General features: G+C 43.8%; 3 protein-coding genes across 7 annotated transcripts in view; 2 read left to right on the forward strand and 1 right to left on the reverse strand.

Annotated features, from left to right (window-relative positions):
- KDM1B (lysine demethylase 1B) overlaps positions 1-260 on the reverse strand; it is a 28,418-nt gene extending 28,158 nt beyond the window's left edge. The window contains exon 1 of one of the 2 annotated variants that reach the window (XR_013340505.1): positions 177-215. The gene's annotated coding sequence lies outside the window, so the exon portion shown is untranslated. Of the gene's footprint in view, positions 1-176 lie in introns of both variants that reach the window. The other variant, XM_077785604.1, reaches the window with a different exon arrangement.
- TPMT (thiopurine S-methyltransferase) lies at positions 29-10,194 on the forward strand. Of its 4 annotated transcripts, none has more exons than XM_021553395.2 (9): positions 29-71; positions 768-928; positions 1,703-1,795; positions 2,887-3,019; positions 3,517-3,569; positions 7,374-7,448; positions 8,187-8,272; positions 9,232-9,276; positions 10,049-10,194. In XM_021553395.2, the coding sequence occupies exons 2-9, from the start codon at positions 789-791 to the stop codon at positions 10,162-10,164; spliced, it is 741 nt and encodes a 246-aa protein (XP_021409070.1). In that variant the 5' UTR covers positions 29-71; positions 768-788; the 3' UTR covers positions 10,165-10,194. The 4 variants fall into 4 exon arrangements, with proteins under 4 accessions (XP_021409070.1, XP_021409054.1, XP_077641741.1 ...); XM_021553379.2 differs by lacking the exon at positions 29-71 and adding an exon at positions 269-339; XM_021553387.2 differs by lacking the exon at positions 29-71 and adding an exon at positions 315-398.
- A 3,118-nt stretch (positions 10,195-13,312) lies between these two features.
- NHLRC1 (NHL repeat containing E3 ubiquitin protein ligase 1) lies at positions 13,313-17,500 on the forward strand. The gene has a single exon (XM_021553367.3). It carries the CDS (start codon positions 13,368-13,370, stop codon positions 14,520-14,522), a length of 1,155 nt encoding a protein of 384 aa, XP_021409042.1. The 5' UTR covers positions 13,313-13,367; the 3' UTR covers positions 14,523-17,500.
- Positions 17,501-18,079: the final 579 nt, after the last annotated feature.

Genomic DNA, 18,079 nt, shown 5'->3' on the forward strand with positions numbered 1-18,079 from the left:
AAAGGGTGGAGAACGGGGGAGGAAGGGAGGGAGGGAGAAAGAGAAGGGGGAAGGAAGAGCGAAGCGGGGAGGTGAGGACGGGGGCAGCGCTGGCACCTGCCCCGCCGGCCCGGGGAGGAACAAGCGGCCCCGCGGTGGGCGCTGCAGCTGAGGGAGGGAGGGAGCGAGTCACTCACCGCCGCCGCCATCCCCACCGCCATCCTCCTCCTCCCCGGTGCCGTGCACCCTCAGCCCGCCTCCTCCTGCCGCCGCTTCCGCTCTCCGCGGTGCGTGGCGAGGGGGAGGGCGGGGAGGCACCGCCCCGGCCCCGCCGCCCGCACGGGACCCGCGGCCGGGCAGGTACCGCGGCCGGGCCGGGGGCGCCGAGCGGGGCGGCGAGAGGCGCTGAGCCGCCACGGGTCAGCCCCGGGTCCCCGGCCCCAGCAGCCGCTCGCCTCCGCCTTCTGCCCGCGGCTTTCACGGGAGAGAAATGTCGGCATCTCCCTCCTTCGTTCCCGGGGTGGGGGGGCTTCTCGATGGGCGCGGAAAGGGAGGCCACTGGCGGCCCCGCAGTGCTGGACAGGCGCCTTCAGCCGCCCCGGGTAAAGGGTCTGGCCCAGGCTGTCGGGAGCAAGAGTGTGCCGGCTGCTCTGTCGCGTTCGGTACATTGCGCTGTCACCAAATGGTGATCTCTTGAGATCTACTAAATTTTTGTCCGGTTCGAGGAATTAAGAGCCAGTTCCAAACTATGCATTGGGTGGGGGTAATTCTTCTCTCTTTTTTCACAGCTACAAGCACTCCCTGGAGATATGGACCACGCAGCGGATGAATCCGGGCTCCTGGAAGGCTCTGATGTTGGGTCTCAGAAAGAGAGAGTGGTGACAGAGGAGGAATGGCTACAGAAATGGGAAATGGGTAACATCGGGTTTCACAAGGAACACAAGCATCCGTACGTGACTTCACTCTTCTGCCTAAGCTGTTTAAGTAATGCCATGAGATGAGTGGCTTGGCTCATTCGAGAAACTCTTAATTGAAAATGGAACATTTGCAAAAATCAAATTATCTGACGTGGGCACAGCTTGAAACAAAAATTACTATAGATATTTTTGTGTCCTACATGTGTCAAAGGACAGAGAAAAGAAATTATGGAAAAGTATTTAGAGCTTTTACTCTTGAATCAAGTTTTAAACCTTAAAGCTTAGATAGTTTGGCTAGAAAATCTTGAATTTTTCTGATGGAGATGCTTTGCACTCTTGTTCATGTTGTGAAACTGGGCCTTGAAACAATGTGCAGAAGGCATCAGAGCAACTACCATGCAGTAAAAGACAAGGACCTAAGAGAACAAACTTGATTATATATAGTCTTTCGTGACCTGTAAAAGTTATTTGCTTGATGCAGAAGTTTCATAATCATTCTGTTTAAAATCTCTATTATGATCCTCTTAGAGGTGGATTGGTTTAATTGTTTAGTTGCAAAGACAAACAGAAGATAGAACAAACAGAAATGTGTTAATTTCTGAATGACGTGAAATTTACTTTCTTGCTGTGTAAGTGGAAGGTGAATGCTTTTATTTTGTTTTCATTTCTAATGGCATGAAGCAGATTGAGTTAATAACATATGTGCCATCATGGATATTTATGCTACCTGGCACAGTGTGTAGCACTTGGCTTTTCATGTGCCAACACAAGTACTCGCGAAGTAAAACATGTCTGTTCTTCTGCAGGCTCCTCCAAAAGTATCTGGATGTTCTTTTAAATGGCAGGAGTGGACTGAGGATATTTTTCCCACTTTGTGGTAAAGCAGTAGAGATGAAATGGTAAAACACAGATAATAAGAGCAAAAATCTTATGTGATGTGGGGAGGGAGGGTGGGAGGGAGAGGGGGAATTCCCAACCTTATATTGGCCAGCAGAAATGCACCACATTTCCACTGCTAGGAAAACAGTGTGACTGGAAGCTGAAGGGAGGAGGAGTCTGATGTTTCGTATAGTAGCATGAATTGAATGGATAAGGTCTGATCTGAAAGTCCTACTGATTGTCCCAAGTTCGGCTTGAGGAATGCTGAATTTACATGGACAGAGTGACTGAAGCTATGCCCTTACCACTGCTGCTTTTTGTAGCAATGCCAGCTTAACTGCCCACAATGAGGTCAGTTGTGTTAGACATTTTCAAGACACCATGTGGCATGCTACTCTGGAAATTTAAGTGATTTGGGCTAAATGTAAAATGTAACTTCCTCTTTTTTATATTTCTTATTTTACTTTTACTTTATTTTTTTTTTTTTCCCTTTCAGAAAGGGATGGGGGCAGGGGGAAGGAGTGTTGTATTTAAAAGTAGGGCCTATATAAGTCAGTGATTTTCCTGGAGGGAAGGAGCACAATCCAAAACCTATGTCTTCAATTAATCCAGCTATCAGGTTTTATCACAGTACCTACTTCCTAGGCTGACTGTGGGCTCTGACACACGTTGGTGTTTTGCTGAGCTGCAGCAGTGCAGAGGTTGCTGCACCTCCTTTGCTGCCCATTCCTGCCAAGCCACAGAGGCAGCTGGGTGAACACTGTGCCTCAGTCACCTCAGTTCAGAGCACAGCACCTTTCTGAAATGGACAGTTTCTCAGTGTGATTACCTCTGTTTTCAGTGAGTTAGCAGGGATAAATTAATAATTCATTAAATCTAAATAAAGCATGTAACTCCTCATCAACTGTATGCTGAGTGGTGCTAATTTAAGCTCAGATCATGGAAGGGAGGTGTTCAGTATAATGTGAACACTTCAGATAGTCAGAATTAGACATATCAGGGCTTCCTAAAACTAGGCTTTCCCTAATGAATAAATGATGTATGGGAGATACACATTTTGCCCAGCCTGTGGGCCTCATGTAAACCTGGGCCTTCTCTCTCTTGTGTGCAGGCTGGCGGACATGGGGCACAGTGTTGTTGGTGTGGAACTCAGTGAGCAAGCAGTGAAGGAATTTTTTTCAGAACACAGTCTGCCTTATTGTGAGGAGCCAGTCTCTGAGATTTCAGGAGGAAAACTGTTCCAGGTATGTCAAATGATCTGGTGTGGTTAATCATGCAATACTGGCATAACTGAGCAAACAAGTCATTCTGCTTTTATGCATCTGTTTTACTGGTAATCATTCACCTCTCCTGAAGTGGTCTAAAAGGAAGCTCTGAGTTGTATTTTTGGACTGAGAAGTTATTCTTCTAAACTTACTACTTTGGCCTTCTTATGACTTGAAGCACTTGAATGTAGAAGAAATGTATTTTAAAACTGGAGGCATGCCTTGATAGATTGATAAAAGTTGCATGCCTTGATAGATTATAACCTCCCTGCAGGGGATCAGAAGAGTTACCTCAGTAAACTAAAACTAAAAATATTTCTCAGGGTTTTTCCCCATTGCACATAAACGTATTTTAAACATTTCACTTTTAATAGTGTATGGGTATATTTTAAGATATGAAGTATAAATATATACTTACGAGTGCATATTTGAAGATAGTTAGCTGATAAGGATTGTTTCTTTTGCTTTTATTGTAGAGTACCTCTGGCAACATTTCCCTCTACTGCTGCAATATTTATGATTTGTCCAGGTAGGAATACTCATAGTGTTTTACAATTCTCCATAATCAAATATGTATTCATACTGTCCAATGCTATTATTTTATTTGAATCAGGCAAAGATTTGTCAGGTCCTCTTAAGCAAACTCATATTAATTTGTATGAGAAATTTGAATGGCTAATCTCCAACAAAAGTCTAGTTCCATTGTTAATCATTAAGGATGACAACTAATTATCTTTAAGGGGGCTTCTTATTCCAAGCCATTCTGTGAAAGTTATCAAAAAGCATTTTTGCTTTTACAGTAAAACCAAATTATCTTTAACATTACTGATGAATTCTATGAAGCAAAACTTTAACACAACCCCTTACTCAGAGTAACTTAGTAAAGAGATAATAAGGTTTTGGTGACTTTTTTGTGTTTGTTTGCTCTTCTTACAAACAACTGTCAGGCACAAGAATTTGTGCCATGGCTCTTCAGTAGGAAGGAGGAAAAGTCTGGGATTTCCAGAACTAGTACATACAAGTGCAATAGGTAGTTCAGGACACCAGAACACAGAGTTTACTATATGATCTTCTTTTTTTTTTTTTTTTTTTCAATCTGCCAAAACACTTGAAGAAAAGACTATGTATTACTAGAGTCCAGGGTCTTTCAGACAGTAGACCATGATTGTGCCTCCTGCTGCTGCAGCTGACTCCAGTCTGTTTGACTGGTGCATATATGTAACTAGTCTTGTAAAGTGTCCAACAGAAGGGGTGTGTATGAATGTGATTTTGTAGCTACTGCCTGGTTTCTTACCTGCCTTGTCTCTCCAGTGTAGTTACTTGTTACTCTGTAGGTACTTTTAATCTTTCTTGCTGTGAGTTGACAAGTTGCCCAATGATTGCTTAAGCTTCCCAGAAATTTTTGAAAAACTCAGTCATAAGTTTTGTAGCAAGTAGTGTGGTGAAACTTGTAACTTCTATCACAACATGGTGCAATAATACATTGAAATTAAAAAAAAATAGGTAGTTAGTGACAATTTCAGTGCATATCACTGGATCCAGTACATAGTTTGTCATCACAAAATAAATTGGCGGATAGACATTCTGGATGCAGAATGAACTGTATTCCCAACATCAGTCAGCAGATACCTGTGACTAGAAAAATGCACACACTTCTAGTTTCTGTGTACAGACAATTTGATTAATTACACAGTAATTATGGAAATTAAACTTATTTCTCTCTTGCTGAGGCAGGTCCCTTTCATCTCCTAGCATTCATTAGAAGAAAACTCAAATGTGCTCCTGACCTTTGTCAGAATGGGACATTTCAAAGACTCTTGGTAGTTAAAGAGTAACAGGAATTACTGCTCTTTCTGGGAATTCTGGGACATATGTAAAATAGTTATATTACACAATCACTGTACCTCCTAATACAATTATGGCTACAAGACTTCAAAAGAAAATCAAAAATTGCATTTACTGAAACTACTAAACATATGCAGAGATAGAAATTCACAAGTTTCCTCTTAAATTTAGTGGGTTTTCTGCAATATGTGAATTTCTGATTTACATGTTAGATTTTTCTCTATATGTAGTAGTACCTAACCCATGCTGAATGCTGTATAAACACATAGCAGCATGTTATAGTGAAAGCTCTTCCTCACACCTTATCTTCATCCTGACTCCAAATCAGGATGAAAGACAGCTGTGTGCCTTTTTTGACTGTTTCCTCATGGCTTCATTGTGTTGTGAAGGAAATTGGATGTCCAGAGGTACAGGGAGCACCCAGACACTCAGCAGGTCCTGAGATCTGGGCAGCTAAGAGACCAGGACTGGGACAAGGCCACAGCATGAGCCTTCCTGCAGCCTGGGATGTCTGTAGGCCGTGATGAAATTGCTTGGGAGTAAAGCACATGAAATGCATGTTTGGAGCCACTGCTGCCATTCCAGTTTGACCAGATTAAAGTTGGAAAGAAAAACCAAGTGCAGAAAACCTCAATGGCTTGCCTGAGGTCACTCAGCAGACTCAGCTACACAGAGAAGTGCCTCCAAGCCTCAGAAGATCAAGATTGTCACCTACCCCATGAAACTCTCCTTTGTGCCCTGTATGCCCATTGCTCATTTAACTGTCTCTAAAAATCTCTTTTCAGTTGCAAGGCTGGTTATTTAAATTAGATGCTTAGGCTTGGCAAACTTTAAAAGAAGTCAGCACTTGAAAGTTTTATCATGTCTCATCGCAGTAGAGTGGAAATACAAGTTCAGCTTGTAGGTTAGATGCCAGAGGCTTAGCAATGTCATTGCAATGAAAATAGCACTGGGCAGAGAGAAGTTCTCATGGCTTAACTCTGGCTAAGGTGGTGGAACTAAGAACCGCACAGCTGCTTGCCCACTCTCCCATCGTCTCATGACAGGGGACAATCAAAAGGGTAAAAGTAAGAAAGAAACGTGTGGAGATGAAAACAGATTAATAATTAAAAATAAATTTCAAGAGGTTGTAAGGAAAAAAATTACACAAAAAAGAACAACCAAAGAAAGAGAAAAATAAAACCCAAGAAAAACAAGTAGTGCAAATGACAGCAGTTGCCCACCACCAACCAAGCAACTGATGCCAAGCCAGCAGCCAAGCAGTGCTTCCATCCACCAACCTCCCACACAGTTTTATTGCTGAAAATGGAGCCAGATGGTCTGGAATATCCCTTTGCTCAGCTGGGGTCAGCTGTGCCTGCTGCGTTCCCACCCAGTGTCTCATTCATTCTTGTGGTCTCCAGCCTACTCACTGGTGTCAGGGTGGGAGGAGCAGAAAAGGTGCTTTGTAAGTGCTGCTCTGCAATAACTGAATTGCCAGTGTGTTACCAACATGATTTCAAGCCGAAATCCACCAACCCATGGAAGCTACTGTGAAGAAAGGTAACTCTACCCTAGCCAAAACCTGTACAGAAATGAAGACAGATGTGATTCAATTGGACTCGGACACCTGCCCAGTAGGCAGAAGGGTATTGCACAATTCCATGCCACATTTTTCTAAGTAAACTTATTCAAATTTTCTTTTAAATGACACAATTTACTTTATTACTACCTTACTGTCTAACCTCCGATTTTAATAATACCAAAACCAAGGCTCTTTCTTATTCCCAGATACTCTTTTGTGTTGCTCTGGCTGCTCTTACCATCCATTAATAAAGGCATTTCTTGATAGTCTTGCTCACTTGCAGGCTTTGGGTAGCCACTGAAGCCATCTGCCAGCATATCCAGGACCAAAACTAGTGTCTGCAGCAGAGTTGCACTGAGGCAAGCAGCAGTGTAACTTAGCTTTCTAGCATTAAATAAATTGCAAGCTGAAGCTTACTGTCCTGGGCATGTAGCTGGGAATTCAGGTGGCTAAAGTTACTGAATGTGCTGAGTCAATGACAGTAAAAAAACAAGACACCTTCCTTAGCCTGCATATGAAATCATGCATGGGTTTTAGAAGATGGTCAAGAGCTGTTGATGTACTGAAGGCATGTTAGACAGAAGGATGTGGCTACTGAACACCCAGACTTGTAGCCCAAATGTGTTAAAACTACATTCCTTCCTCCCTGCTGTGTCTCAGCAGCCCCTAACAATGGGCCAGCAGTGACCTATTCACACACCTCTTCACTACCCCACACCTCTTTGCAGCAGGACAAAGAATCAGGAGGGTTTCTTGACTTCAGTATCCTGTTGGCTTGGATTATGAAAATGCTGCACCATAACAAAAAGGTGGTGGGGAATCTGCATCACTAGCTGCAGAATCCTTGTGACCTCACAAAAGTGCCTGAAAGAAGATGAAGGTCCCTTTTTACTGTTTTTAAGCCTTTTCCTTATCTCCTTATAGTTCAATAGTTGGCAAGTTTGATGGGGTTTGGGACAGAGGAGCTCTTGTAGCCGTGAATCCATGTGACAGACAACGGTTAGTAAATTGCATTGTTACTGTCTTTTCTCTGATGTATCAGTAACAAGTTTTTGATCCTGTGACTTGTTAATGAGTCCTTTTTCATTTAAAGGACCAACCTTCACAATTCTTCTCTACCTGCTTCTTCTACCTTCCTCTTCTCTGCTGCAGTTGCAGAGTCTTGTCCTCTTCCTTCAGGAAGCCACCCTGCCTCTTGGTGGGAAAATATGTGGTTTGTTCCAACTGAGCAGAAGCAGGACTGCAAGCCTCATCTGAATTCTATTATTTCCTTTTCACCACATCTGCTTCTTCTGTCTTTGTTCTTTTCCCCCTCACTCTCCTTGATTACAAATTTTTGTTCTTGTCTATAGCCAGCCCAAATTTAGTTTGAACCTGCTCCCAGTATTTTTTAATTAGATATAGAATCTTCAATTCACAATATTTTTAAAAGATAAGTACTGTACTGTGTACTATATTCTAGACTGTGGCAGATGAATACATTGCTTGTCTGTTAATCTTGAGTCGAATTTGCAAAAAAAGATAAATAATCATGAGGAATAAATATAACCTTTATTTTATGTTTTTCATGTGTAGCATGACTTTTATGCTCCTAAAATTTAAACTAAGTTTTGCTTAGTCTCTGTGCAGTTTAGTTAAAATTCTGTCTGCATAGAAATAAATGCATTTTATTGAATATTTTGAATGCTATGCTTGAATTCTTTACAAAAATAATAAAGTCTATTTTTTTCCTTTTAGCTATGCCAGTTTGATGATCAACCTAGTGGAGAAAAATTCTTCTTATCTCCTCGTTACAGTTTCATATGATCCAAACAAACACAAAGGTGAGAACTTTGTACTGTTTATATTGTGGTTTTCCTCTAATACAAATTGTATAAAGATATAGTAGATGTATTAGTATCTTCCCCAAGATTTTTAGCTGCATAGCTTTGTTAGAGGTGACACCAGTATAACTGTGTGTTAAAAAGTTTTGATTTTGATCAAGCTTAGGACTAAATTTGTGTTTTCTCTAGCATTCAGACATGCTAAAGTTAAGTTGAGGACAGTCATGGTATGTTAACAATGAAATGAAACTGCAAATGTGGCTGCTACAATGAAGCTGGAAGTCAGAGCACTTAGTAACATCCTGTCTGGCCTCAGGAGCTTGAAACACTCCCAAGAATATCAGTTTCATGCTGTTTATCCAGTATTTGCAACCCAATGTGTTGCCCATCTCGTGTGTCTCTCTCAGCCACTACCATGCTCTGAATGTACTTGGAAAAGGTGAAAATCTGTAAAATCATAGGGTACTTTTCCTTTTATCGTTTTTGTATTATGTATGAAGTAGGAGATTTTTTTAGTTAATATTAACTCACAAAAGAAAGAGATCTTTTTCTGCTTTTGGGTACTTCAGCATAATTATCCCCCCAAAAAATAGGTCTTGCTATCACAAGCAAGAACAGTTTAATTCATTACTTTCCCTCTGACAATGTTCAGCTCTTAGCCTTAATCATGCCACTGTAGTATAAAGAGATTGTAAACTGAATTCATACAGCACAGAGAGTGATCATATCCATGTCACATTCATGATTCCCTGCTGCAGATGGAGATGAAGCAGCAGCAACACCTGAAGCTGTCTGGCCCACCAAGGTGCCATGAGTTTCTGGTCATGTTTTCTGGCTCCTGCTGATGGAGCTACACCCTGGGGCCCCATTACAGGCCAGGTGCTGTGAGTGAAGGGGTTGGCTCTCCTACTGCAGTGTAAATTTTGTCTTCTTCCCACATCTCCTCTCTTTCCTTTCAGGGCCACCGTTTTATGTTCCTGAATCTGAAATTAAAAGTTTGTTTGGTGAGTAAAATTTCACCTAACCCTTAGGAACTTTTTTCAAAACGCATAAAGATGTTTATGTGCCTTTACCTTGCCCTGTGATGAATGATAAAGTCATTTGCTTCTTATCTAAAGGCTAGAGTCATGCAAAAATACTGGGAAAAATAAATATGATTTAGCCACAGAGATTTTGCTGTCATGGAAAATTCTCAGTTCTTCAAAAGATAAGAAGAACACCCAAGAGTCAAAGAGTTTCTTGTCTCCCTTTGGCACCTTTTTATTCTCCCAGGATTCATAATACACTCAGTAATCCTGTAGCTGCAATCTTAGAGTCCTGTTTGATCATTCTCACTTTGCCTGAACCTCATCAACCAGTTGCCCTGGTTTTAATACAAGTCCTACCACTACTACAGTTTCTACTGTACTTTTGTGACAAAGAAGAAAAGTAACGGTACTCAAAGAAAATGCTAGAAATGTACAACTCAAATCCATCAAAATAATGAAATTTGGAGCTATGTCAGGAATTTAATTTTAGGAGTTCCTCCTGATGTGCTGTAATATCTCGCTTTTAAATTTACAACTTTCTGAGACTCTGGCAGTGTTTGTGCAGTGAGTCATTGGCATAGACAGTTGCATCCCAGTGCAAAAGAGATCAATTAAGTTTTCCTCATTTATGTCACTGTGTTAGGCACTGTGGAGAAATCTGTGGATAAGTTTTGGGGTTTTATCTGGACAATTTGCATTTTTCATTGACTAATCATTCACTAATTTGTTATTCTTGCCTCCTTTTCAGGCAACTGCTGTGAAATTAAGTGTCTTGAAAAAGTTGATGACTTCTCAGAGAAGCACAGACAATGGGGACTAGATTATTTTCTGGAGGTGCTATATCTATTAAAGTTTGTAGCTTGATTAAAATTTATTAAAATAACTTGCCTCCCACCTTGCTTTTTCTTGTATCTCACATTTTAAAATCGGGCATTCTTAAAGCAGGAGTTTTGTGCATTTTGCTTACCAATTCAGCTCTCCTACACATCTACCTTTACTACCTTGAGATGTGAACAGCTTTTCTTAAACTCCATGCACAAACAGCCACTACCAAAGCATACCTTTTTCTTCCAAATCATGGGAGCTGTGAGAAAGAAATGTTCCTGTTCATTTTCAGCCATTGCTGGTCAATGTTGTCTGCCTGGCACTCTGCAACTCAGCCTCATCAGCCGGCAGCCCTGGGAGTGTGGCAGCTGCAGTTCAAACACTGTTTTATGGGACACTGCACCAGGCTGGGCAGAGAGAAGTGGGAAGCTGCTGCAAGTTGCTTCTCTCTATCCCTGTGAATATATGTCAAGTGAAGGGCTGGCAGTGAGTGGGAAAGGCAAGGTAGCAGCTTCCAATTACCATCCAGCAAGAAAAGCTGGAGGGACATAGACTGGATGACAGGGAGAGGGGAGAGTATTGGTGGAAAATGTCCTGGCAGTTGCTCACAAGTGTCCTGCTCCCTCATTAGAAAGTGCAGCTATGGGCAAGCAAACTAACACGACTTGGGTAAGAGGGTTCAAGGAGTGCTGAGAGAGCTGCAAATGTTATTGCTAAACCATTCTCCATCATAGCTGAAAGGTTACAGAGTGCGGGAGGGGTGCCTGAGGACTGGAGGAACACCAATGTCACTCCAGTCTTGAAAAAGTGCAAGAAAGAGGAGCTAGGAAACTGTAGGCCAGTCAATCTCACCTTCATCCTTGGAACAACCCATCCTGGATGTCATCTCTAAGCAAGTGGAGGAAAAGAAGGTTATCAGGTATAGTCAACATGGATTCAACTGGGGAAACAGTCCAGGTTAGTGGCCAGTGAGGTAGATTGAGAACTGTCTGAGTGGCAGAGCTCAGTGTTGTAATCAGGCTAGTTGGAGGGCTTTAGCAAGCAGTGTTCCCAGGGGTCAGTACTGGGTCCAGTTTTGTTCACCTTATTAATCAGTGACGTGAATGAAGGGACAGAGGGTACCTGCAGTAAGTTTGATCATGATATAAAATTAGGGGGAGTGGGTGACACAGCACAGTGCTCTGCAGCCATGCTGCAAGACCTGGCCAGGCACAGGAGCCAGGCAGAGAGGAACCTAATGAAGTTGAGAGAAGGCAAGTGCAGGGTCCTGCATCTGGGGAAGAAAAACCCAGGGCACCAGCACAGGCTGGGGGCTGACCTGGTGGAAAGCAGCTCTGTGGAGAGGGACCTGGGAGTCCTGATGGTCAACAAGTTAGCCAGCAGTGTGCCCTTGTGGCCAAAAAGGCCAGTGACATCCTGGGGTGCATTAGGAAGAGTGTTGTCAACAGGTCGAGGGTGGTGATCCTGCCTTTCTACTCAGCCCTGGTGAGGCCACATCTGGGGTGCTGTGTCGAGTTCAGGGCTCCTCAGTACAAGAGAAATCTCAACATGGAGTAGGTCCAGCAGAGGACTATAAAGATGGCTGGGGGACTGGAGCATATTGCTTATGAGGAAAGGCTGAGAGAGGCATTGTTAATCCTGGAGAGGAGGCAACTGAGAAGTGACCATCAGTCCTTTATCTTTAAGGGCAGTTGACAAAAGGATGGGACAAGACTTTTCAGTAGTGCCCAGAGATGGAGAAAGGAGCAAAAGGCACAAACTGAAACACAGGAAGTTCCATCTCAATACAAGAAGTATTTGAAGTTGACAGAGCACAGTGACTTCTCCCCTTCGCAGCTTATTTTGAAAGGAAAGGTATGATTGCAATGCAGTGTATCATTCATCAAGAATAGAAGGCAAGTACAAGCCATGGGGCTTTTTAGAGTGCCATAGTCCTAGAGCTGCAAATGGGTCTGCTGGTCTTAGCACAGCAGTCCCCATGCCCACAGCTCATTGGAACACTCAATATTGCTCGTAGATACTTGTGTTTTGAGGCTAGGTTGATGGAGACAAGAAAGGTGTAGCCAATGGGCCAGTGCAAGCTGGGAGCTGCTGGTTTTGTTTGTTTTCACTCCTGGCCAGTACTGCAGCTACCAGGTTAAAGCATCTCCTTCCTTTCAAGTTTTTTTCGGATGCAACATGAGAGCTCCTGAAGTTTATCTCAGACTTTGAGATATGTGATAGCTGCAAAGGGCCAGGCGCTTGGCACGAGGCTGCCACATGCTCTGTGGTGTCCTGCACAGGACTCCCAGGCATGCAACAGCCTGGCAAGAGCAACGCCATATGCCAAAATAGCCATTTTAGGATGTGTAAAATCTGTGTGTACCCTGCAACTACTCTGAAAATACCCTGTAAATACACCTAGCAGAAGGAGCACATGTTGTCCATGCACCTTACAGAAATGTATGTATGTACCTGAGAAATGTGTCTACTAGTGATGAATGTAAATATTTTCAAAATTTTGCCAGAACAGCAGGAAAATCCAATGAAACCAAGATGCTCAGCGAAATGGAGTACATCTCCTACGCAGACAGACTAAGAGAGTTGGGATTGTTCAGCCTGGAGAAGGCTCTGTGGAGACCTTAGAGCAGCCTTCCGTTACCTGAAGGGCCTGCAGGAGAACTGGAGACTTTTCACAAGGGCATGTAGTGACAGGACAAGGGGAAATCTGACAGAGGATAGGTTTAGGTGATATATTAACAATAAATTCCTTAGCGCAAGGGTGATGAGACTGGAACAGATTGCCCACAGAAGGTGCAGAACTCTTCATCCCTGGAAGAGCTCACGGCCAGGCTGGATGGGGCTTTGAGCAACCTGGTCTATTCTGGTCATCCCTGCCCATGGGAGGGGCATTGGAACTAGATAATCATCAAGGTCCATGATTCTGTGAAATTGTGGCTTAATTCCTTACCCTGGCAGGGACATTAGGAGAAGTAGGGGTACGGTAACTTGATGACGGGACGTCTGTAAGAATCTGGTGGCTGTGTGAATATTCTGGTGGGTTTTGGATGCACTGGCGGATGCACGCGCGGCGCGCACACGGCCGCTCCGCGCTCCCGGCGGGAAGGGCGGCCCGGGCCCTGCTCCGCCCCCGCTGGCCCGCAGGGGGCGCGCGGCCGCCTCAGCGCGCTCCGCGCCCGCCCCGCTGGGCCCGGGGCCGCCGGGGCCGCCGCGGGGGCTCCGGTGGCTCTCCTGCGGCGGGGATGGCGGCGGAGGACGAGGCGGAGCTGAGCCTGCTGGAGTGCCGGGTGTGCTTCGAGCCGTACGGCCCCGACGGACAGCGGCGGCCGCTCAACCTGCCCTGCGGGCACGTCCTCTGCCGGGGCTGCGTGGGGGCCCTGGCCGGCGCCGAGCGCCAGCGGCTGGAGTGTCCCTTCTGCCGGCGGCTCTGGGGCCCCGCCGAGACCAGCGACTGCCTCCCGCTGCTGCAGCTGCTGGAGCTGCTGCGCCCCGCCGGCCGCGGCCTCGCCTCGGCCCTGGGCGGCGGCGGCGGAGGGGCGGCGGCCCCCGCGGGGCTCGGGCTGCGGCTGTGCCTGGGGGGCTGGGGGTCGCTGGTGAACCCCACCGGCGTGGCGGCCTGCCCCGGGCCGGGCGGCCTGGCAGTGGCACACGACGGCAAGAAGAGGATCCACGTCTTCGGGCCGAGCGGGTTCTGCCTGCGGCGGTTCGGGGAGCGGGGGGGCGCGAGCAACGACATCAAGTATCCGCTGGATGTGACGGTCACGTCGGACGGGCACGTGGTGGTCACCGACGGCGGGGACTGCTCCGTGAAGGCTTTCGATTCTGAGGGAAGGGGAGTCCTGGCTGTCCGGGAAGGCTTCCGTCTGCCCTGGGGCTTGGATGCCTCCCCCAGGAGCGAAGTAATCCTGACCGACTCGGAAGCAGGCGCGCTGTACCGCCTGGCGGCCGACTTCCAAAGGGGGGAATTAAAGAAGTGCCAGATGATCCGGTCCCAGCTTGTCAGCCCCAGAGCGGTCGCAGTCTGCCCCACCTCGGGTGCTGTCGTGGTGATAGAGCACCTGAGACCTCGGGGACCGAGCAAGGGCAGCACCCGAGTGACCATACTCAGTGCGGAGATGGATCTCATCGGCCAGGTGGACAGCTTCGGTCTGAACCTCGTTTTCCCCTCCAGAATATATGCCACGGCTGTGGCCTTTGACAGAGAAGGTCGTGTTATAGTAACGGATGTTTGTAGCCAGGCTGTCATATGCTTGGGAAAACCTGAGGAATTTCCCATCTTTAATCCTCTAATTAGCCACGGGCTTGCTTATCCCGTTGGACTGACTTACACGGCAGACGATTCCCTCGTCGTTTTAGACAGCGGTGATCATTCAGTGAAAGTATATAGCTCTACCTGAGTGGGCTTAGATGCGTACTGCTGCAGGCTCAAGCTGCTTCTGTTCATACAGCATGCGGAGTTCTGGAGTTTGTAGGAGTGGAGGGAGGAGGAGGTGTTGGGGCTTTGAGTGAAATCACCCTCTGACCAACACGCTGTGCTTCCTGCAAAACTTGTGTCACATCTCTTGCCTACCTGTGGGAGAGGACTTGGCTGTTGCTGCCTGTAGTCAACAACAAATGAACCAAACAAATCACTTAGCATTTTAAAACTATTCTATGCCTTGACAACCAAGTTGTTTTGGTTCCTTTTGACACATAATCAAAGATCAGCACGTGTGAAAGTAATGCGTCATTTATTTACATTTCCCAGCACATAATTATCACTATTCTTAATTAAGTATAGATACACTCCTGACAGAACTGTTTCCAGGAATTGTGCACAAGGAAGGAGATCACCTTGACAGAATGATAGGACAATTGGAAGTCTCCATTCAAGATTGCCTAAATCCAACTAAAATCTTTGTGATGGAGGAACTACCATGGGAAGTTAAATCATGTTCAAAGTCTACTGTTTCCAGGAAGATGCATTTCTGGGGGCACTCTTTTCTCTGCCAGATTATTCTCACCTTTATTAAGGTTGTACTGGAGCACTTTTTTTTTCCTAAAAAATGCCCAAGTCTGTAATGTTATCTGGAGACAATCTGGTGTGTGGTTACACAGCGTGGGCTGCTTTGCCTAAAAGCCTCTTGAAGCCAGGATTAGACCACAAATACTCCTGCATATGTAAGTTTGAGTTGGCTCTGCTGCTAACACGGCTACATGTAGGAGGTTTTCAGCACTGCCTGCCCCTGTTTTGTCATTAATATGGTGCTTTTGCGCTCCCCAACCCCAGGATTCAATTGCAAATTGAAATGTTAGTGAGAGGTAGGCCTCGTTTTTTTTCATAGCTTCCAAATTCGATTTTGTTGATTGTGAACACACAAGAGATTTATATCAGTTTATATTTTCTTGTGTTAATCACAGTAATATTATACTCTTACTTGTATTCTCACAGTTTTACTGTAGACACAAGTCCTTCTGCCTTTTCCATAGTGGAAATTATGGCATCTATGACTTATTTTGAGGAGGATTTAATACACCCACTAGAAGTCACTGCTGCATTTTTAGGAATTTGCGTGCTGCTAAAATGATTACTTACATGGTTCAGCATTAAAATTAAGTTAGATGTAAATGCTATCTGAGGTAGAGATGAGTAGGTTAAAATGGCATAAAACTTTAGGGGTAATTTCTTTTTTTAAGTAATTGAAATCGTTAATATTAACTAATGTAATTTGAAATTCACAGACATCTATCAGTAAATTTTTTGTCTGGCTTTTGGTCTGACTTCAGGGCATTTAATAACTGCATGTGTTACAGCACCAGTGATTTACCAAATACTTGCACTAAATTGGAGCAGTTTAGCTCTCTAATTCAACCAATATGTTAATCTGTCTCATGTCAACATTTAAACAAAACAAAACATGTCAAACAAAACAAATCTGTTAATTGCAGCTATTTGTAAGGGTTAATTGAACAGTAAATAAAGTGTGATTTGCTTACTTCTATATTTTAATAATTTAGTGATAATTCCTCATATCTTTTCATCAGGTGTTTCCTTGTTACAACACCATTTCTGCATTGCAGTTGGCCTGTAGATGGTTTCTTCTTCTGTTTGGTGATATCCTATAGAAGTTGTTGTAGGGCCATTTTTTGCTATTGAAAATTATATGGATGTGCACAGTCTGTATTTTGCAGCCTTCTCTACTGCCTGGCCAGACAGCAAATGCCTTTGGAAGAACCAGAAATCCTCCTTGCTTGTTCTGCAGTACGAGCGGTATGGCCCTGAGCAGGAGCCCAATTGGGAAGTCAGGAAGGAAATTTATTCAGAGGAGGAGACCCCTGGATTATATATTCCTTTCTAGATGCCAAGGAGACGCCTGCCTTTGATAGAATCAATTAGATAACTCTTCCTTTGGGAGACTGCTGTGTGTCAAAATGCATGCAATGCCCTCAATGCTGTATTCATACATAATTAATACTTTGTCACGGTAACACTTCCTCTGAACCATAGGCTGTGAGCTTTTATCTTCTCAAACCTTTGTGTGCACCAGGAGCTTATTTTTGCTACTAAATTCATGGATGGGAAAATTTCCTAGGACCTATTGCCATGTAGGCAACTTTCCAGCAGTTGAAATACAGATTTTTAAGCATTTGACTCATACTGTTTTAAAATCTACAAAAACTCCCATTATTGCCCATTCTGTTCCTTACTCATTTGGTTAATTAGAAATCACTTAATTTTTTGATTTGTAAGCAAAATAAACTTTCGGACTTTATTCTACCTCATAGAATTTTTTTTTTACTTTGTGCCATCTCCTGCAGTCTCTGCTTTACCTACCTACTGAAAGCAAATGTAGACTACTTCTGTGAACAATGCAACTGTTTTCTTTCTAATCTACAACTTGGTGCTTACTGTTGTACCACACTGCATCAAAGGAACCATTACATTCTGTCTGAATTATTTTGATGTAGGTGCCTAAATTGAGAAGCCATAATGAACTGTATTTGTATATAAAAACAAAATATTAAAAATTTCAAGTTCTTTGGTGCTTAAGGAAAAATGCAGCAGTAAAGCTGAAATCTTTCTTTTGACACAAAATCTTGTGTTCTGAGAGAGGGATGGCAAATCATGGAAGGCCCATGCTTGAACTGATTCCTTAGGTTTGGGGTTTGACTGGCTGTGCTTGGAATGGGGATAGCTAGATGTATGCTTACCTTTGGAAAAGAGTGGTAGCCATTCCATTTAGAAAGGAACATAGGACTGTGTCTAGATGCTTCAGTGACAATTTTTAAAAATTAGTGTTGAGTTTATTTTTTTTAACTCCATCGCCTTTGCATAACTTTCTGCACCTCATGCTCTAGCCATTGGATTAAAACCAAATAAATATAATGGACAGTCTTCCTTTAGTGTCATGTCTTCAGCCCCTAGTAGAGATTTCTATGTCTGTTGTATACACACACACACACACACACACACACACACACACACACACTACAATTCCTATTTGGTTTATTTTTAAGCACTGATCTCAGGTTGCATATAAAAATATCAAGGGTATGTTTACAGTGTTAAGGAATTAAAGGAGTCAGAGGAGTTTCAGAAATGCATATTGAGATGATGTTCTGTAACACATATTTTTTATTTTGCTTGTGAAGAGAATTATTTTAGATAAAGAATATATTTTTTTCAGATTGATGAATAAGGGAAAAAGCTGAAAAAAAAGTAAAATTTATTTCAATTTGGCCATTGTCCATTTGAGCACCTGTCTATTCCCTCCAGTCACATTGCTGTACACATCAGTTTGATCTTTATGTTTTCCCAAAGCATGTATGTAACATCACTGTAGTATTTTTTAATATGGACTGATTTCAGGGAAAAAGCAATGTCCAGCCCCCAAACTACTAAGGATGTTATACAGCAGGTCCATCAAGATGATAGCCTATAATATAGGAGACCTTTCAATTCTGGAAGGGTTGA

The sequence above is a fragment of the Lonchura striata genome, chromosome 1 (genome assembly GCF_046129695.1).
Source record: "Lonchura striata isolate bLonStr1 chromosome 1, bLonStr1.mat, whole genome shotgun sequence".
NCBI lineage: Eukaryota > Metazoa > Chordata > Aves > Passeriformes > Estrildidae > Lonchura > Lonchura striata.